Raw genomic sequence first — 23,081 nt, forward strand, 5'->3', positions numbered from 1 at the left:
GCTCATAGGTTAGTTTGGATTGGATCCTTCCATTTTTATGGAAAATTTTATTTGATTTTATGGGAAGATATTTAGAAAATTGAAAATATAGATAAGGTTACCAGAGTTCAGATATTATGCAAATGGGTTTGTGTTGCTTATTTTAAGTCCTAGGTTATTACTATACTTTCAATAGATTATTTTAAGCAATAATATATTATGACTCTTTATGTAGTTATTCTCCTCCTACAGTTTAAAACTCTTCATCCACTCCTAATTTTATGAGGTTGGAGTTTTGGCTTCTTGGTTTTTATTATTTGATTGTTTTAGAATTATGTCTTTTCGTCTTTTAAGCAATTGATTTGATAAATCTCCTAAGAGATGCATTATTTATATTAAAATGAAATGATTACTAAATTCCACTCACAAAGAACTTTGAATATTCAATATATTTCAATTCAGAAGTCATATTAAGAGCCTATATATCAGACACTGTAATAGACTTTGCAGAGCAAAATCAAAATTAGCATTGCTTCTACTATCAAGGATCTTATATTCTGGAAGGGAAACCAACAAATACAAATTTAAAAATACATTCTCCCTCTCGTACATCTGTCTTAATTTGTGGAAGTTAAAAGATATGTAGGAGGCGGGGAGAGTTATAAAATCACTCTAGAAAACCAGCTCAAAGTCGTATTTTGAATTTTATCTTAAAGACAATAGGGAGGCACTGGAGCATTTCAAGTATAGGAGGATATTAGAAATATACCTAAGTCTTTGATTCAATAGATTTGACAGTTGGGTCAAAGATGTATTAGAGAGAAAAGAAGATGGATTCAAGGGGAACAATTCTAAGGGTAAAAAGTAGTTGAGATGAAAGATTATGAGGGCCTGAACTAGGATGAAGGTTGTATGAATAAAAAGAGATTGAACTAAAAACAAAAACAAAAAAAATTGTGGAAGAAGAATGAGTGATACTTATGCAGTTCAAATTCTTTAGATAATTATTTAATCCTCACATCGGTTTCAACAAATTTATTTGAATCTTTAAATCTCCTAATAATTTAGTCAGTTAACAAATATTGCCTACTTTGTCTGCAACATATTGGTATTTGGGAGTCTCATTTAGAAATACAGGCCATCGAGAGGACTGAGTTTGTACTATTTATATATTGCAAACAGAGAGAGAAAAAAGGAAGAATGGAATATAATTAATTACTAGATTGTATGATGCTCATTTAAGGAATTTGAAGGAAGGTGTTCAGCTTACCAAACTTTGGAACTATCTAGTGTGTAACTCAATAATTATACAAATTAATTAAATGAATGAATCCAGTAATCAATTTCATTTAACTTAATTTTTCTTTCTTCTCTCTACTCTTTTTCTTCTTTGTCTTTCTTTCTCTTCCTTCCTTCCTTTTTTCCTTCCTTCCTTTCCTCCATTCTTCTTTCTTCCATTCTTTTTTCTCTCTCTTTTTCTTTCTTTCTTTCTTTCTTTTTTTTCTTTTTTTTCCTTTTCTTTTCTTTCTTTCTTTCTTTCTTTCTTCCCTCCCTCCCTCCTTCCTTCCTTCCTTCCTTCCTTCCTTCCTTCCTTCCTTCCTTCCTTCCTTCCTTCCTCTCTTCCTCTCTTCCTCCCTTTCCCCCTTCCTTTATTGATTTCTTGAATTCTTTATTTTCTTTTTTCCTTTCCTTCTTTTAGCTTCCTTCATTCCTCTCATTTTTCTTTCTTCCTTTCTCTTTTTTTCCCTCTTCCTTTTTCCCCCATCTTTTTTCAATAAGCAGCACCAAGAATACAGACAATACTACTTCTTTAAGCAGTAGGAGGACTTATTCTGCTTGGCTTTTGATTTTGTGGGAAAAGTCAATTGGTAATGAGATCATCTGCACATTTATTGGAGAAGGAAAACAATATCAGCAATGAGAGTGGTCTGGTGGCCTTGATAGGATAGTAGCCTTCTTTAGGGAATTTAAGATGATGGAGAACAAGTGCTAAAATAGCTAACCCTTGGATCAAAGTTTCAATGAGAGTAAAACAAAGGCATAGTAGAATTGATGGACTAAGTGAACTAGAAAGAGTTGGGAGACTGAAAGACTTGGTAAATACAGAGAAGAGGTTGTATTAGTATGAAGCAGTCAGACAGAGGGGAGACTAGGTTAGGTCAATAAATTTAAAGATATAGAGAGGCTTATCTTTGGTATGGCCAGGTGGATAATATGAAGTGAAGAGAGAGGGTTATAAAGTAGCAAGACAATTCAGTGCAGAGTTAAGAGTGAGTAATGAATAAGAGGAAGTTCTAGTCTTTTTTTTGCCCTAAGAAATTTAGCTATATGGTATTTTATTTGCTTCTTTAAGCCTGGGACCTGACACTGTCTTCCAGGATGTTAGTTTTATATCATCTAATTTTATCTCATCTTAAAATTACATAGTTCCAATAGATCAGGAATTTAAATATTTCATTGGGTGGAGATTCATGAACCAGGACTAAATAGGATTACTGACTCCCCACTTGGTTCTTTCTTGATATGCTTTAGACAGAAAGATAGATATATACATGCATACATGGATTCAAACATACATACATGTATGCATACATACTACCTGAACTTTAAATATAATCATTGATTAAAATGGTATATAACACATGTCCAAATTTGTGTTTTTTGATAACTACATTACATTCCAAGTTGAGATCAATCTATTGGATTCAGTCTTGAATCCCTCTAACTGTATTATTTAGCCCTAAGAGTCCTAAGAGCCCTAAGTCTTTTCTGTCCCTGATGACCAGTTCTATAAACCAGCTCAGTATATTTCTCTCTGTTCAGAACTTCAGTAAGATCATTTGAGTTTGTAAACTAGTTTCTTCATTTGTTCTTCCAAAATCAGGATATGTTGCAATTAATGATGGTTTCTGACTGATTTATTTAGATAACAATAAATTTCTCTTATAGAAAGTATAAAGTCATTGAGTTGAATTATAACTTCATTCTAAAAGGCAAAATCAAATATCCAAATCTTCCTCTTGGTTAACATTACAGATTATTTGAAATGCCTTATGTGTTTGGAGTGCCATGGTCTTGTAGAAAAATAATTTTGGATATTTGGGAACTATATCATTGAATTTATTTATGAATTCATGAATGAGCATTTATTTATCAAATGCTATGAGTCAGATACTATACTTGTTGCTGGGATGTAGACACAAATATAGTACTTATTCTAAAGGATTTTATTACTTGAGAATAGAGAATTATTTATAAAAGTCCTAGTATTATTCACTCCCCTATATAATCAATCATGACTCAAAGAATCATTATGCAGCTCTCACTAAATCCCTAGTTTGTCACTATAAAAGGTATTTAACCTTGTTTGTTTCACCTTATAGTCAGTTTGCTAAAATAGATAAAAGGCAAAAGAAAGTGAGAGTTCATCAAGTAGGATCCGGCATCAGGGGCTATGGACTTAGAGATGTGTCGTCTCCTCTCAAAGTAAAAATCCTTCTCAAGATCAAGAAATTACATCCTTTTCTTTGGAGGTTCATATGCCAGGCCTAGAGAGGATTGAGAACTCTCCATTTGGCTCTTTCTTTGCACTTAAGGTCATAAACTAAGTTGGTGCATTAGATGGCGTTATAAAGAATTCTAGCCTTTTAGATGGCATTTTCTAAAATGGAAGAAGTGCTGTCTGTTATCTTAGGCATCTAGGTGGAATAATGGAAAAAAGTGCTAAACCAGAGACCTGTGTTTGAAATCTGCTACAGGCTATAAACTGGGTAGTCAAGTCACATAACTTCTTTTAGCCTCAGTTATCTCAACTCTACACTCTAGCTCTGATCCCAGTATAGCTTTTTATTTATGAAATATAGAAAGAAAGACAATTCCCAGAGTCTTTAGTGAAATAGGCTTCTGAAGCAAGGCAAACTGTCCAAGTCTTACCAGAATTACCATTATATTTATTCATTTTCTCTTTTAATTTTTACAGGGAAATTCACATTTACAAAATAAGGCACTTGTTCCACAACTTTGACTCTCACTTTTGAAATTTCAGATGACTTTAACTATCCTAAGACATTTAGGGGAAAAAAAAATCTTAGACTCTTAAAAACTCCAGTGAGATTCATTTGCATTCAGGAAAAATGTCCAACTCATTAGCAAGATATTTATCATTTTTTCCTAACTTCCCCCATACTATTTATCCAATACTATCCTCCACTTTTTAACACCACATTGAACCTTTTTGAAGTAGGCAGGATAATATAGTAGAAAGAATGTTGAATTTAGAGTCAGAAAAGATGAGGGATTAAATGAAATCTCCCTTTCCTCGGTGATCATTGGTAAGGTGTTTAATGCTTCTAAATCTCAGATTCACAGGTATTAAAAAATTAAAAAAGAAAGAAAAAAGAAAAAAGGAAGAGTAACAATAAAAATCATAGGTCTTCCCTTACAGAACTGTGGAAGGTCCAATTAAATATGTGTGAAGTGCTTTGTAAAACTTGAATACTTGTCAGCCATTGTATTTCCTTATCCTACCTCCTAAATTCTCCTATTCCCTAAAATGCAGATAAACTTAAGGAATTCATCTGATAAGGTTTCAAAACAATTTTCATCTGCTTTTAGTGCTCTTGATTAATAGCATCCAAAGTAATTTTCCTCATTGACAAATATCTCAAGACCTTTGTATTATAATTAATCAGCTGTTTCAATCATGTCTGACTCTTTGTGACCTTATTTGGGGATTTTCTTAGCAAAAAATAGTAGAGTGATTTGCCATTTCCTTCTCCAGCTCTCCAGGAAACTGTGGCAAATAGGATTAAGTGACTTGTCCAGGCTCATACAACTAGTTAATATCAGCACACAGCTTGGTAGTGTCTAAGGCCAGATTTGAACTTAAATAGACAAGTCTTCCTTACTGCAGACCTGGTACTTTACCAACTGTGTTACCTTGCTGCCAAACTTGATATTATAGCACCATCTCTAAATGTCTCTAATAATCACTAATGAATGATACTGAATGCCTCATTCATTTTAGCAAGAAAATATATGGTACCTTATATTGTTACTTGACAGTTTCATTTGCATGTCTTCTCTCTGAATCAATTATAAGCCCTAAGTGAGCTGGGTCCAAAGCTCTCATTTTCTTTGTATGTGCTTAGGAGTTCAGTATATTGATATATATTCACTCTCAATGGAGTCTTAATTTCAATGTGATGATCATTCTCTTCTTCCTTGTAGAGGCTATTAGTCATATCTAGAATATACTCCATCCTTATATCTTTCTTTTAGAAGTATCCCGTCAAAGACTAGTCCATATAGTGTCTCCTACCTGAAGCTGTTCCTAGAATACTGGAAGATAGTATCAGGTTCCAGGTTTAAACAAATAAAGATATCAGCAATATCATATAATATCATATTGATCCATTCCAATTGATCAATTCCATATTGAGCCAGTTCCAATGACCAATGCCACCCAACTTCTAGACCTACCTTGAATTTACTATATTCATAAATTGTACCTTTATTATTCTCATTAATGTTGCTATTTGTCTTTCATTCTCAAAGAGGGCTAGTACAACAGGGAGGTGATGCCATGACATGTACATGAGTTAGATTTGAGTGAGGGGGATGCTGTGCTAAGTCACTAGTTTCATTTTCTCATCTGGAGTCATCTGGATTCAGTGGTCATATATGGATCAGAATGATTAGAGTTTACCCTAGATGTGAGGTAATCAGGGTTAAGTGACTTTCTCAAGATCACACAGCTAGTAAGTGTCAAGATTCTGAGGCAGATTTGAACTTGGGGACTCCTGACACCATGGCAAGTATTCAATCCACTGCATCACCTAGATATAAACAAATATATATTATCAATGTATATTAATAAAGAACTTCTCTGGTGAAGTTTTTTTCCCTCAATTTACATATTGCCTTTACCTAATCCTATAGCAAGCAAAAAAGGTTATTAGTCAAAATTACGTAATAAAAATTGCATAATTTCTTTTGCCAAAAGAACACTTTGTTCCTACAGAAACAATAGAGTTCAAAATATTAAATCATGCCTAAAAGTAATGACCATCAAATCAGTAATGTTTCCCCCCTTTTTTTGTACTATGTTTAAATCATTTGGAGATATCACACAGACATGACTAATGCAAGATGCTGTAAATGGGTGCTGAGCTAGAATATAATTCAAACATAATAAAGAGTTTCTGGAAATTGGAAAACAAGAAGATGAAAGTCTTTGGTGTCCCATGTTGTCTGAAAAACTCCAGTCCCTGTGGATCACTGAAAGGAGAATAGACACAAATAGTTCTGTAAACAAGAAGAGAAATGGCAGCCAGCCAATGAGGCTTTTAACTAAATGGATTATTCTGCTCAGATAACTGTAATATTAAAGGTAAATAGTAAGCCCCTCAGGAATTCTCATTGAGCCACATTCTCCCAGGATTTCACATTTTCTCAGGAAAGTACATTAAAGAAGTAATTCATGAAACCATAACTTTGTACCTTCAAAGACTTAGTGCACCTTCTTAAAGTATGCCATTTGCTTCTGGATTAAAAATGTGACACACTACACCTGATTACACCAAATTAGCCTAAATCACTCCTGGTAACTGGGATTTTAAAATTTTTATTTTTATTTTTAATGTATGGAATAAAGCAAGCATTTTGATAACATATAATAAAAAAGATGATTGCTCATAAAACTGCAAATCTGTTTTGTACAACTTGCTATTCTTTTTAAGTATACAACAAAGGAATCAAGTAAACTTTTTTCCCCCTTTTTTCTCCCCCACCTTAGAGATGAACACCATTAGAAACAAATAGCTGCAGGTATACATAAAAGTAACTGAGGTTTTTAAAATTCCAATATTGAAAACAACATATGCACATATAATATAAAGGCATTTTAATTTCAAAAGGAAGTAAGAAATATCACAAAATATTTTAATAAAATATTTAGTTATAGTGATGCAAAATTTTAAAGGGTAAGGTGATTTTGACTACAAAATTTAGCAAAATTAAAAAGGAGATTGTCTAAACTGTTATCTATTGCTTCCCTTTTTTACCATTTACCTTTTATAGTGTCTAAATTAATTCAGCTGATGAATTAAAAAAAAACAGTAAAAAGTACAAATAGAATTCTCTAAAAGAGTTAATTACAATTATGTTTACTAAATATTTTTCACTTTTGTTGCATTTCAGAAATATGGTATCATTATTATTATTATTTATCAATAATATTTATTATAATAATTATCATCAATAATAATTATTATTGAAATATCTTGTTATAGTCTTAATTCTAGATGATATATAAACCTAATTTCATTTCTAAAAGTGTTTTATTTCAGTTTCCAGATTAACTCTTTATATTTATATTGATAGTTGTGATTTTCTAATAAGATAATATCAGAGTTAGAAGGGGTGTCAGAGGTGATGACCATCAACCCCAATCCTGTATAATGGAACCCTTTTTGATTTCATTAACTCATTAAATCATGTATCCTGTTTATGGATGATTCTAATTATTCAGAATTATTGTCTTTCCAATGAATTAAAAATCTACTCTTTAACTATTTCTAACTACTGTTCCATTAATCTTCCATTCTTTAGGCTAATCTCCCCCATTACCTTCAACCAATTTTTACATGGAATCATCTCTAACCTCATCAATTCTGACTGCCCTTGCTTGCAGATTCTTAAAAGTTAGAAATATTCTTCTTAAAATATGACACAAAAAACTGAATACAATATTCCACAATATTAAGTAGTGCCCTGACCAGGGCAGAAGACGAAATATTATTCCCTTCTTTGTTGAAGAACCTATGATGATTTTAGCATTTAACAAATTCTATCATTTTGGCTGTCATTTCATGCCATTAACTCATATTCAACTTGTAGTCTAACAAAATAACTGAGATCATTTGAAAAGACCTGTTGAATGACCATATTCTTCTATATCTGTGTCTTTGACTTTTAACCTCAAGTATCTGTTTTCCTTTGAACTAGTAGTTATATTGGACAAAAGAAAACTATTTTGTACTTTGTTTTTGGATTCAAAATGAACTACTCCTGTGACAGTCATTTTCTCAATTGACTAAGGAAGAAAAAGAATTCTATTTGTATACTTAGACCAGCATTAGCAAATTGTTCAGGATTTTAGCTCAGAATAGTGCTTTTTAGATATCTCTAATTTAGATACTTCTATTTTCATTCCCCAAATCAACTCAATTGAATAAGTCCTTATTGTTATGTGAATGGCACTATCCTAGGTCTTGTGTCTGGGATAGAAGGATGAATCTTATATAGTCCAAAGGCTTAAAGAATTTATAATTTATAGGGCAGTAATTATGTTTATATGTATTTGTGTATTCTTGTCTACACATATATTCTTTCCTATACATATAACTCTAATGCAAAGCAGAGCATAAATGCATAGGTGTTGATAATGATGATTATGTAAAGATAATTACTGGCATTTAATAGAAATGCTTTGAAGTTTGTAAAACCTTTTATATCCATAATCACTTCTCAGTCTCACAACAAATTTGTGAGGTGTGTGCTATTTTTTCCTATTTGACAGATAAAAATTATTTTCCATATTTTACAGATAAAAAATATTTGATGATTATGTGACTTACATGTTAGTATCCACATGATCAGTATTTATTCAAGATGAGATAAAAGACCTAACTTCTTTTCTGAAAGTGGTTTATTTCAGGTATCATGGTCTATACCCAAGTTGGGATTTGCACCAACACCATTTTGTCTCCAAATCCAATCCTCTTGTACATCATCACAGAACCTTTGGAGAATAAAAATTGTGCCAAATCTGTCTTTGCTTACACAGTTCCTCATACAGTTCTTTGCACACATTAGATTTTTAATTAAAGTTATTGAATTGAATGAGAAATGTAGAAATAAATGCTATAAGTTTTGCAAGGAAGGAGACTAATTCTGGTGGATAAATCAAGAAAAACTTTGTGGAGAAATTTGCATTAAGGTGGGCCTGAAAGGATAGGATTTCAAACATTTTTTTCCCTGTCATTTCTCCTAAATAATCATCAATCTCTCCTAACTCTAACAATCTTCCACCTCTGATTTCAAGGATTCTTACCTCCTAATCGCAAAACAAATATTTAATTACTTTAAGAAAGAAAATATCTGTAATTTCACTGATATGGATATGCTGTTCTCTGGAGTATATTACAGCATCCATATTTCCACAGCATCCATTGGACAGGGAAATTAATGTCTTTTCTTCTCCATTTTCCCCTAATCAATATCTTAAACTCCAGCCATAAAGTAACTCTTTTGACTTACCTTGCCCATAATTAAGACACTATAAAACTTCCTTGCCATCTCCAAAGCTGCAGCCCCACCCCTTTTCCAGTTTTTTCTTATATTTTGTTACCCCATTAAAATGTACTGAGAATAGAAAATGTTTTGCTTATTGTGTGTATCCCCAACACTTAGCATAATGCCTGAGATTTTATAAATGCTATATTTATGTAGGTAAATACATACCTATATCTCCATGTGTCTATAGCTCAGTATCAACTAGGAATTTTGAGAGTTTCTAAGAATAAAATCAGTAAAGGTATCAATGTGACATTTTGTTTAAATTTCAGCATGAACCCTTGACTTTGTACTTTTTATATAAATATAATATACTAATATAAATCCTTGGATATACATATTTCTCAGTTGTTCATGTAGTAGAAATTATATCTTCTCTGATGCCTCATTTCTCTCTATTCCAGATCAGGAGTACATGGATCATGTCTCTTTACTGGTATACTCAATATTTGCCATTAGTCTGTTTTTACACTGTCAATCATTAGTTGCCAATGTGGTCATTAAATTCTATAAAGTTTTGATCACTTCATATCTTGAATTGCCTATCCTTCTCCATAAGTCACTGCTATTTTCTCTCCAGTTTGTGCAGAACAGAACATGCCAAGTTATGTGGCAACTTGGCCACATCATTGATATCTTAACATAGATCTATTTTTGATACAGTAAATGAATTTTCAAGCTGTTATACTTTGATTTGCATGGCTGTTTTATTCATTGCTAATCTCATAAGGAAGCAATAATGATGGCTAATAGGAGATATTCCTTTTAACCACCTATTTCTGTTAACTATTCAACCATCAATGTCAATCTTGCCCTCTACAGAAATCAAGAAATCACATTTTAGTCTTGAAATTTTAAAAATGGTCATTCTCTATAAAGGTAGCTTAAACATAAACTGTAATTCAAAATTTTATTATTTGTTTTTCTTTGTCCTTTCTGGTTTGATTTGACAATCAGAATTCAAATATTTGGTCACTTTTAAATCAATTGAGATTTCAGTTTCCTTGATTTTTTTTTTCATTTAGCTCACCTAAAGTAATTTTGTATTACATGGTATATTTTGTCACTAAATTCATCTCTATCAAAAATGTTATTTATTTTTACTTAAAACATCACATATCATAGAATCTCAAAGTTGGAAGGGATCTGAAAGACCACCTTGTTCAACTCATTCCTGAAAATGATTCATATCCACAGGAGCTACAAATAGTCATCCATATTTCACTTATATAAAGTAAAATTACGTTTTTGAATTGTCTTAATTGCTGACATATTTTCCTTAGTTGTGCCTCTCTGACTTTTGTACCTAGTTCTATTCTTCGTAGTGAAGTCAAATAAATCAAATCCCTCCTCTACGTGTAAGCCTTTAAATATTTGAAGAGAGCTATGGAATCTTAGCTGCCTTCTTCCTTTGAGTTAAATATTCCTAATTCCTTTCATCAATCATTATATAACAAAATCTCAAGTGCTTTCACTGTCCTAATGAACCTCTTTTAAATGTACTCCAATTTATCAAAACCCTTCCCAAAATTTTGAATGAATGGGAAAACAATAAGAGTAATTTGGGGGATGTTAATCTGATGGTGATGCATATAATGGATTAGGGGAAAACTTGGTAGGCTTGTTAAAAATCTATTTTGTAGCATAGATTTGAGGTATTTAGGTCTGAATAAAAATCATGATTTTTACTTGGGGAAATAATTATATCATTTTGATAGCAATTACAACATTGATGAAATTGGGGTTAGGCTGTTTGATGGAAGATAATATGAATTAATGTGCCTGTTTTCACCTCAGAACCTCCATAATTTGTCATTTTCCTAATGGATGAGAGATGGAATATCAGAACTGTTTTATTTGCATTTCAGCTTTTTTTGTGTGATTTGAAACACTTTTTTTTCAAAGGACTGTTAACAGTTATTCCCTTAAGAATTATCCTTTAGTCATTTATCAATTAGAAATAGCTCTTATTGTTTTACATTTGAATTAACTTCTTTTATAGTTTAGAAATAGCTATTATCAGAGAAAGTTGATGCAAAGTTTTTCCTCAGTTAATGTTTTTCTTTTCAATTTTAGTTATATCATTTTGTTTCTGGAAATGTTTTAATGTGTTACATAATATTTAATATTTGGTTAGTAGCTACTTTATGCTAGGCACTATGCTAAATGCTTCATACATATTATCTCACTCCATCCTCCTAAAAACTCTGGAAGATAGATGATATTACCTCCATTTAACAATTAAAGAAATTGAAACAAAAGAGGTTAAGTGAATTGCCCAACTAAAGTGAATGAGACTGGATTTGAACACTAATCTTCCTGACTTCTGGTCAAGTATTCTATCCACTGAACTATCTATCCATGAGATAGTAATATAATTACATATGAATATAATGAAATGCTATTATGCTATAAGAAATGACAAGAGAAATAGTTTCAGATAAAAGTAGGAAAGCTTTTTATGAACTGAAAAAAGAAGGAAATAAGCAGAAACAGAGCAATCAATATGGTTAATGACAGCATTAAAAAAAGATGACAGCTCTGAAAATCACCAGAACTCTGATCAATGCAACAATCAACCATGATTCCAGTTAATTATATTGAAGAATGCTATGTACCTCCTTGGAGAAAACAAATGGACTGTATGTGCAGAATGAGATATATAGTTTATATTGGGCTTTTTCCCCCCTTTTCTTTTCCTTTTTTTTACTTAAGGAGTAGAGATGAGAGTCAAAGAAAATAAACATTTCTTAATTGAAAATAAATTTATTTTTAAAGGAAAGATAATATATGTTGTTGAGATGATGGGGAAATGATAACAGCAAAACCAGGTAAAGATATCCTTTAAGCTGTTAGAAATGTGGAATCAAAATTTAGAAAACAATTCCATGTGTTAAATATCATAGAAGATAGCATATTGAACTTGGAGTTAAAGTACCTGAGTTTAAATTCCTGTTCTACTTGTGACTTTGGACTTAATTGCTCCATGCTTCAATTATCCAACATAAAATAAGGGGGTTGGTCTATTATTTTAGCTCTTTTTTCTTTTTTTAATATTCATTTTATCTTGAATTTATGGAATAAATCAAGAATTTTCATTACATAATTAAAAGATGATTACATAAAGAACTGCAAATCTATTGTGTACAACTTGCTATTCTTTTAAAATGTATTATATATTATAAGGTTATCATGTAAATTTATTTTTCCATTTTTTTCTTCTCTCCTCCCCCCCAGATGGCTACCATAAGATATGAATATATATATATATATGCAAAATTATTCTGTATATCTATTTATCCAGTCTCTTTCTGGATGCAGATAGAATTTTCCTTCAAATATCTTTCATAAGTTATATAGCTATTTATAATAATCAAAATTAATTATTCACTCAATGATTTTTTAAAATAATATTTCTGTAACTATATATATTTGATTCTGCTCATTATACTCTTCATTATTTTGTGCAAGTCTTTGAGGTCATTGAGCTCATCATTTCTTATAGCATAATAGCACTCCATCACACTTAATACCACAGCATGTTCAGCCATTCCCAGACTGATAGGCATCCTTATAGTTTCCAGGGCCTTGATACCACAAAGTGAGCTGCCATATTCTGTCCTCTAAATACTGTCTCCAGTATCCAGTATCCCTTTTTTAAAAAAAAATGTCACCTGTCTTGAAATCATAGGATGCTAGTTTAAGAGCTAAAAATTTCAATGTCTCAAAGATTATATATATATACATATATATGTATGTATATATATATAACATATAACTGTTTTACAGATCTATAAGGAACAGTATTTTTATAACTCACATGCATATGTATACATATATACACATACACTCATATGTATTAACTATGGAACATTTTAGCTCTTAATTTAGGTTGCTATGGTCCTTTGATATGTAATGTTATTATTTTTAAAAGGATATTTAAAAGAGTCAGTATTTAGAGGATAGAGCAGTGTTGGTGACTGGGGTTTAGTACAGATATATATCTATATCTATATATGTCTATGTCTATCTCTATTAGAAATAAGAGGAAAAATGAACTTGCAAAGCATATAGAAAAGTAGCTAGAGATATAAAAGAACTAGGATAACAAAGTATCAACACAAAGAGAAGATAACTTCAAAAAGGAGATAATCAATAGTGTTACCTGTCACAAAGAGTTCAAGAAAGATGATAACAGAAACAATAAAAAAGATCTTAGAATTTATCCAGGTTAGTTATAAATGAATTATAAGAGGGTGTTTCCTAAAATTATTGGGGATTTTGGCGGGAAGGAGATTTAGGGAAAACTAAGCCAGATCACAGAAGGTTAAGGTGATAGCAAAGGAAACAGAAGTAGCAGGTGTAGACCATTTTGTTCATGAAGTTTGGTAATAAAAGGAAGATAAATTGGGTGGTAGCTTGACAGGTTTGACCTATAGCATTCCTCTACTCACAAAAGAATGTTATTCTTACCACTTCACTTAAAAGGAGAATAAAGTTAGAAAGGATCCAGTACTCTGTCTGGATTTCATCAGACATGTCTCTACTAAAGCAAAACTGGATAGCAAGGAAGGTTTCTTGAGAGTGGATCATATAGCATAATTTGAGTATACCATCTTTTGATTCATATGATTTTCAATAGCACTGTTTTCAATAGTGTTTTCCAAGTGGCTCCAAGTTAGTTTGCCAGGATACTATGTATAACAAATTTGCATCAATAGACGCAAATTTGACATTTTTTCTTGTGCTAGAAGCATAATTTTTTTAAAAAAAAAAATGGCAGTTTTTCAAAAATGATACCAAATATAAACTTCTGACTTGACTAAAACAAAGGAAAAATCAATCTTCTTCAATTTTACTTTTGTTAGTTTCTAGAAACTGATTTATCATTACTGGTTTCTCAAGTGAAACTTATTTATTCACATGTTCACATCATAAAACAAAATGTGAACATCTTTTTCCATGAAGATACAAAACAACAAGCTAATAATATTATCTTGTGTCTAATGGGGACATACCACATAATGGAGTAACATGTTTTTTTTTGCCCCTTCATAATCTTTTTTCCGATATCAAAATTTGAAATCTAGAAGTTGCCTCTTATGCTTTAGTAAATGAAAGATAAATGAATCAGTTTATGATAGTAAATTTTTATTTTTTAAAGCATTCAACCCATCTAAGGATGGAGAATATTGAGAATATCTATTGAGATAAATTTAGTAATTTTGATTTTCTTTCAATTTTTCTGTTCAATTATTTTGTGAATATTTTCAACATGGATATCATATTTAATACCATAAGCTCTTCAATTTAAATACAAACAGAATCTCTATCATACCTTGTACATTAAATTAAGAGGCTTAATTTCCCTCAGTGACTAAAAGAAGAGGATAGACTGCATCAAGTTTTAATTTTTGGTTTGGAAGTGCAATGTCTTTATTTCAGAAGCCACCTAGTCTATCAGAATATGGAATTTAATTTTACTTTTGCTAGTTTCCAGAAACTTTTATCATTACTACTTTCTTAGATGGCATATTTATTTATTCAGTAGTCCACATTATGAAGCAAGTTGTGAATATCTTGACCATGAAAATGCAACACAACAAGCTAATAATTTCATCTTGTATCTAGTAGGTTCATCCCTTCTGGTATTTGTTGAATGATATTTCTCTTGAAACAATATCTGGATTGTTTGATGATTATCGGAGTATAGATAGAGAGTCTGCAGTGTCTATCTTTAAGCCTCAACTATAAATAGGGATAAAAAAATATTTCAATGTAAACTTCAGAGTTTCAGTGACAAGCTCATGTCAAATTGTTGTCACATATCACATTGTTTATATTGGTAGCAGTTATGCCTGGAGCTTGTATCTGAACACCCTGATTTTTATGGCTGGTAGGATTTTGCATATATTAATACAAGTAGCCTCTGGTGACTTCTAACTACATTAGGTTGAGCACTGCAAAATTCACAGACTGGCAACTGTGACTGATGTGCTGTGAATACCACACAATCTCCCTTTCTGACATCACGTATGAAGTGATGGTTTGTTCCAGCAGTTTACTTAGATAATACAGTAATTATCAGCTCATAAATCAATCAGGGATTTTCTCTCAAAGTTAAAAGGTAGACAGGGCATCAGTCTCCAGTGGTTATAAATTCCATGACTACTTATGCCCACAGATAAATTGTGTAACATTCTTTCTCATTCCACAGATTTGGAGAAAGGTTGTGGGATATTCATTTTGATCTTTTGCATTGTTTCAAGGTTCCATCTGGAGTCATTTTTCTTTTTCATTTATTTTAGTGAGCAATTCCTTCTCATTATCATTAATAGCAAGGGCCCAGAAGGGTAATTGGAATGGGTTTTTGATTGGGAGTAAAACTAAAAAACCTTCTAGATCTATAGTTTCACTTTTGTTGCAGAAAAATCTGCTGCATAGTTTGGAAAAGATCTGGTGAATGTGTATATGTTTGGAAAGGTACTTTAGATTGAGGAATCAGATTAGGAATTGAATTGGAGATAATCAGGCTACATTATAATTGCAAATTTTTTCAGTAATCTCAAATTGTTTTCTACAGCACAAATCTTTAAACTCAAAAGTATTCTCTTGGTGATGTTTGGAATTGTGGAATGTCTTATCACATTATAATAAAATAGTGGGTGATCCAATAGTCAATTGAAAGTGACCTAGGGGGTAGTATTAGAGTATATGACCAAAGATTACTTATATGACAAAGGAGGAATAATATAGCATCACTTCTAAGTGAAAGAGGAACCCATGTAGCAAATTAACAGAACAGCCCTAATACTCCTTGAATATTCAGAAAACATCAGGGAAAATTTAAAGCTGTTACAAAATGACAATCAGGATTGAAAAAGCTTAGATAAGTTGAAATGTGAAGACACCAAACATACATTAGAATATCAAAGCATATCATAAATAATAATAATATAAAAATATAAAAGAGTACTTTGATATCTGGCTATTTTAAATTATTTTATTACAATAGTTATTTTTCTAAATATAATTCAAAATTTGATCTTAGATAAGGCATGCTACTCCTTTGATCCTTGTTCCTTTGTCTATAAAATTAAGAGATTGGTTTAATGTCTCATTAAATTTTTTTCAAACTGAAATTCTTTGCTTTTATGATTTTATATTTTCTCCCCTCATTATCTGTATTATTGTCTAAGATGTTGATAACTACAATTAGATGCTATATGAATATATCTTAATTCTCATAGGGATATATGACTAATCCATTATTTATCTAAGTCTCAAAAAAATCTTGGAATTTGAGTTTGAGGTTGCAGATATCTTACCTACCTATGCAGTGTTGAAAAGGATGCATTCATATTGAAGCAGATCATTATAAATATTATATATATATATATATATATATTATATATATTTTTAGGAAAAGTCTTTGATAAACTGGTATTCCTTTGTTATTGACATCATCATCATAATAGTATTTTTCCTAACTTACAAACTTTCATATTTAAACATATTGAATTTAAAGTAAATCTAGTCCTAGTCGATAGTTGCAAATTATTTTTCTTTTGACCAAGTTTTCTGACAAATTTAAAGAAACATATAATTTTAAGAAAAAAATGTTATGTTTGAAATATCTTGAAAAATTACTTCTTCAAAAGTATCCTTTTTTTTGTAAAATGAAGGATCTAGAGTAGAGTATCTCTCAGAATCATTTTACAAGTGAAAGAAAGCATTCTGCCTCAATCAATTCTGCTGAAAAATAATATAGGAAGCTAAGTAAAATGCTAGCAACCTTTGAGCAACTTTTCATTACATAAAGGTGTACCAATGAGGCACTATTACCCACCCCAAATAAATAGCAATATTTTCCTTTAAATATCATTAAACCTATTCTACGTATTCAGGAAAATTCGAGCTGAATATAATTATGAAATAAATATTTGCCAGTTAAAGAATGTCATCTGAGAATTCTACCTATTCCATTATATATATATATATATATAATGTATGTATGTATGTATATATCTACATATATATGCAAAGACTATATTTAATAGTTTATTAATATTTTAAAGTATGAAAAATATCAGAAATAATGAAATGGAATTTTGACTGATTCTTTACTCTTTTATCTTTTTCCTATCATGTCTTCCAATATAGTGAAATATAAATGTAACTTTTTAGGAACCTTCAAACAAAAGAAGCCTGCCAGGCTTTGAATTTTTACTAGTTAGTACAGAACACATGAGGACCCTACAATCATTTCATCCAGTCAAATCGTAGGAAATCTGTTGAAGGAAGGAAACCCACTGAAGGAAATAGTGATCAAAGAGCAGAGAGTTAACAGATCTGAAATAACTGAATTCATTTTGTGTGTGTGTGTGTGTGTGTGTGTGTGTGTGTAGTATCAAGCAATTGAAGAATTGTCAAAGAAATTCTGGCATATGAATCTGAAAGATTAGGTTGATTCCAAAAGAAGTGACAAATATGAGGAATTCAGAGACATATGGATAGACTCACATGTTTTAGTGTAATGTAAATAGAACTAGAAGAGCAATATAACCAACAATGTGTTGACATGGGACATCCAAAAAGCTTTAGTAGCTTAAAACTATAATGATTACAACATTATATTAATTTAGCATTTATTTCAATGAAGAATGTGAACAACAAAACATATAACCAAATTATGACATCAAGTTCCTTTTATTTCTCCATTCTTATTTTCTTTTATCTTGCTCAGTGTGTACTCAAATGCCTTTGTTGTCAGTTTTTCTATTATAGAACAAGATATCTAAATGGTAAAGGTCAAAACATATTTGTTAGACCATCAGAAATATCAAGAGTTCAAATCCCATTAGCTATATGTGAGCTCCTAGGAAAAATCATTTGATCTTTCTAAGTTTCCATTTTCTTCACATATAAAATGGGGTTAATACCTTCTGCCTCACAGTGTTATAAGAATCAAATGAAATGACCTTACCAACACAGTTTCTTTCATATATATGTATTATATATATATATATATGTGCCCCTTCTCTCCATCATAGAGCCAGAACCTTAATTCAGACTCTTATATCTTAACTGGATTACTGAAAAAACTTCATTGTCTCCTGAATTTGTAGAATGAACTATGTAAGTTTTATCTTATAGGGCTTTGTGGTGGTAGTTGTGTGTGTATGTGTTTGTGTGCGTGCGTGTATGTGTGTGTGTGTGTGTGAATGTGTGTATGGACTATGTAACTTTTGCATTGTTGATCAAATTTTGCACAGTGTGAAAGAAACTATGAGGAAATAAAGAGAAGAAAGTCACTGCCCTCAAGGTTCCCAATATATGTAAATATTAGCCATAATTACAATTGTTATTATAAAATGACATCACAGACTTGTTATTAATCATAATCTAAGTAGAGTTTTACTTATTTATATCTTTACACTCCTCATGACTAAGCATCTTATAAATATATACTGAATGACTGAATATGAATTTTCTGAATCATTTCTTCTGCCTGCCTACTCTCCTAACCAGGAACCTCCATTCAGTTTAGGTAGACATTTACCTGTGTCATATAATTTGAGAAGTTTGAAAAGCCTAGGGAAAGGATCTCTCAGTGACACTTATAAAACAGCTTACCATTCCCAAAGCTCTGTAACACAATTCAAAAGTAATTCAATCAAAGCAGACAAAATTTGGGCAGGAAGAAGTTAGGTAACCTTTGTAAACCTGGATGAGAATTTTTTTTGTCAAATAATAAAATGTGTCCCTCATAGAACCACAGCATAAAAAGTATTTTAAGTAAAAAGTCATTTTAAAAAGAAATGGAAGAAATTTAAAAAGTTAAAGTTGAGAGTCAGAAAATGAAGGCAAGAGAACTAAAATTAATTAGCTCCAGTGAAGTACAGTATCTCCCTATTAAAGTAGAGGATGTCACAATTCTCTCATGAACAACCTGCGTATTAATGTGTAATTGCTACTTTCGCTCACCCTACACATCACAATCCATTACAAAATCTTGTCATTTTTACCTTCTCTACATATCTTATTTTTGTTCCTTTCAGGTTTTCATTACAGACCCTGCTGAGATAGTCTTCTGACTGGTATCCCTGTCTCAAGCCTCTCCTCAATAAAAATCCATCATCCATGGAATGGTCATGGTGACTTTAAATAATAGGTATATCATTGCTCCCCTGCTCAAAGAATTCTGGTGGCTCCCTGCTACCTTCAGGATCACTATTAAGTCATCTGTTTAGCATTTAAAGTTTCTCATAACCTGGCCATTCTTACCTCTTCTGCTTTTTTTACACCTTACTCCCCTCCACTTTCTTTAAGATCCAATGACCCTGGCTTCCTCAAATACTCCATCTCCCTTTTCTCTTCCTTTCAATTAGCTCTTCCATCTTTGAAATCCTCTGCCCACGTGGCTATAACTCTTAGCTGTAGTACTTCCTTTAAGACTGAGCTAAAATTATATCTAATGAGGAGGCCTTTTTCAATTCCCTCCATTTGCTAATAACTTCCTATTTTACAGTACCTTCTTCTACTCTGTATATATTATATCTTATATATATTATACGTTAATCTTTGACAAGGGCACTAACTTTCTTAAACTATTTTTTAATATCCTAATTGCTTACCACAGTACTTGTTTTAGTTTGGGGGTTTGTGTTTTGATAGGCCTTCTGGATCTGGAATCAAAAGATTCAAATCCTCACTATTCTATCTTTGTAAACCTGGATAAGTCACTTAAATGCTAACTGTTCAGTCTCATATTTTCATGTATAAAATAAGAGTGTTGATTTAGATCAATTTTTAGGGTCTCTTACAGCTCTAAATATATGAATCCCTGATCTTAAGGTGAGGTGTAAATTAGTTAAAAAATAATCAGTATAATATAATTTGTTTGCATTGATAAGACATGGAGCTCTCTGAGGTCATTAAAATTCTTCATAGGGCTATTTTTTAGGAGAAGATGGTAGGAAAAACAAAGTAAATACAAATTTGAAATGTATTTAGATGCTCAGAAAATGAAGATATTCAAACGCCAGGTAAGTCTTCTTACTTTGACTCTAGAGTTCTTACTTTTTCACTTTTTTTGGCAAGTAAGTGACACAGTAGAGAAAGAACTTAGTCTTGAGTCAGGAACACCTGGGTTAAGAAAAATGGCCCCAGATACTTATCAATTGGTGACCCTAGACAAGTCACTGAACTTCTGTCTCTTCGATGTATAATAACAGCACTTCTTGAGATTTTTGTGAGGGTCAAATAAAATGGTGTTTATAAAGATTTTAGCACAATTCCTAGCAGATAGTAGGTGCTTAATAAATTCTTGGTTTTTATTCTTCCCACATTGCACTAAAGCTATCTGAGGTTTTCTTTCTGTACCTAATGTAAACCTGTGACGATTCTCTAAGTGTATGTATATATCCTGTCTTAGATATAGGTGATCAATTATAATGTATTATTACTTTCCTGGCCCACTTATTTTAATAACAGTTAACTCCTCATTGTAAAATAAAAATCTGATTTCTTAAAAACATAACTGTATTTCCCTTCTAAATAAATATGCAAAAATTTGTTTGCTTTTCCATCTTTTCATCTAGACTGGTATCTTTTTTAGTAGGGGATTCTTATGTTTGTTTATTAACATAATTAACTGATATAATTGGTTATCCTACTCTAAAGATTAAGTAAATTTCCAGGGTTTTTTCCCAATTTACAATTCCCATTCATCATCAAAAAGATAATATATTTACAGTACCTGAAAATAATCTTCTTAAACTTCTTAATAACTTATATAACTTCTTAATAACTTAATAAACTTCTTAAACTTATATCAAGTTCTAGCATGATTTTGGTGAAAAAAAATCACTCATTTTTCTTTAGTTTTCCCTAATGATTTTCATGGACTTTTCATGGCAAGTTAATTTGGTATCTTATCATGTTTATGTTTTTGCAAATGTTTTTTCATTGGTAAAGAAATTATTCTGCATTTTATAACCTTTTTGATTTGGGGTAAACAGAAAATAAACAAGAGCTATTCCAAAGAGCAGCAAGGAAATGTGATTTTTTTTCCCTTTTTTTGGCAAGTCATTCCATTGTTAAGTATTGCCTTGAAAAAACATTGAGGCTTTCTTTTTCTTCTGTGAACACTATTTTATATTTCTCTATGTGCAAAGACCCATTTCAAAAGATATGAAATAAAAATGAAGAAAAAAGATACTTTGATAAAAAGTTTGTACTTAGATACAAATTTGGAAAGATAATATACATGGGGGAGAGAGAGAGAGAGAAAGAGAGAGAGAGAGAGAGAGAGAGAGAGAGAGAGAAGGGAAGTGGAAGAGGGTAGGGGAGAGGATGGATGGAGGGGGAAAGAATAAAGAGAAGAAAGGAGAAGAGAGGGGATTGGAGAAAAAGTAGAGGAGGAGAGGGAGTGGAGAGGAAATGAAAGGGACAGGAGGAAGAGGAGGAAAAAAGAGTGAGGAGAGAAAGAGAGATAAAGAATATGGGTGTATTCATGGGAGAAAGTGATGATAATTTGCTCAAAATCATACTTCAAGAACCTCATATATTTCTTGACATACTCAATGAACTTTAAAAAATGAAGTAATTTCAATTATCTCCCACTATCTTTTATGCTTATTTTATTAGAACTGAGGGAATTAAAAGTTCAGTATTAATATGCAGAGGTCTCTTAATCGACTTGCTTTCTTGTGGCTATTTTGTTTTATTTTCCTAATCAAAGGTGACTTACACATGGCTTGGCAACCCCACTCCTTAGGGATATAATTAACTAGCTTGTCTATATGTGGCCTGTTGTGCTTCAAAGTGTCTGCCCACAGTTTTCACTGGTTGTCATGGGTTGTCTTTGTCTACTGTGCTCTGCAAAAGTGTTTTATGCATATATTTACTACTTCTAGCCTACTGGCTGGCAATCATTTAATTAGAAGACCAAACAAATGGGAGGGAAATAACTTCAAATTGCATTTTCTCTGTAATTAGGATGAAAGAGTTTAAGCATGAATGTCTTACAGCTTATAATATCACATTAATTTTTTTTTTTTTGCAAATTACTTCTAGTCATTTTAAACTGGAAAAGCTAAAGTCAATAATTAGATGGCAAAATGTTACCTTTTGCTTTGGGACTTAATTGATCCATCTACCATGTTATCCAGGAACTCTCCTGTTAGGACTACATGTCAACTTTTCCTTCAGGGCATGAATTCAAGTTTGTTTTCCTTTAGCCTCTGGCACAGAATAAAGGAAGAAAAAACAAATGATTTGGGATAAAAAGGAAAATAAAACACATAGAAAAACAAAACAAATAGATTTCAAACAGTTAAAATTCACAGACCAAAAGATTTTGTTGTTCTTAAACCAAATGGTGTTTTGGCCTCTTGAAGTCATTGATCTCAGATGTGGTAATCAATCACTGCCTATGCATTATGTGAGCAAAAGTCTGGAGTTGATCCAAAAACTAACTGGTCATTTTGGTCTTTGTGGCCAGGATTGCTTTTGCCTCCATGGGTGCAGAAAAGCAAAGGGACAAGTTAACATAAATAAAATTATGAAAAACCTGGAGTACTTTTCTCTGTTTTTTTATAACCTACAACTGAATGAAAATATCACAATGTTAGGGCAAAAAGCTATAAGCCTTTACAAAGGAGAAGATACTTTTGTTTTCAATGAAGCTATGAAATTCCATAGCAGGTAGAGAAGGGTATCCTATATCCATTGGAGAAGAT

The 23,081-nt window shown here is 31.5% G+C and overlaps 1 protein-coding gene across 5 annotated transcripts in view; it reads left to right on the forward strand.

Annotated features, from left to right (window-relative positions):
- GPC5 (glypican 5) overlaps positions 1 to 23,081 on the forward strand; it is a 2,040,883-nt gene that overhangs the window by 964,757 nt on the left and 1,053,045 nt on the right. The window contains exon 7 of one of the 5 annotated variants that reach the window (XM_074191896.1): positions 19,398 to 19,844. The exons of the other annotated variants lie outside the window; for them this stretch is intronic. Within the exon in view, the coding sequence (XP_074047997.1) occupies positions 19,398 to 19,433 (36 nt within the window). The 3' untranslated portion in view covers positions 19,434 to 19,844. Of the gene's footprint in view, positions 1 to 19,397; positions 19,845 to 23,081 lie in introns of those variants that run through there. 5 annotated transcript variants of the gene reach the window in all.

The sequence above is a fragment of the Macrotis lagotis genome, chromosome 6 (assembly GCF_037893015.1).
Source record: "Macrotis lagotis isolate mMagLag1 chromosome 6, bilby.v1.9.chrom.fasta, whole genome shotgun sequence".
Taxonomy (NCBI): Eukaryota; Metazoa; Chordata; class Mammalia; order Peramelemorphia; family Peramelidae; genus Macrotis; species Macrotis lagotis.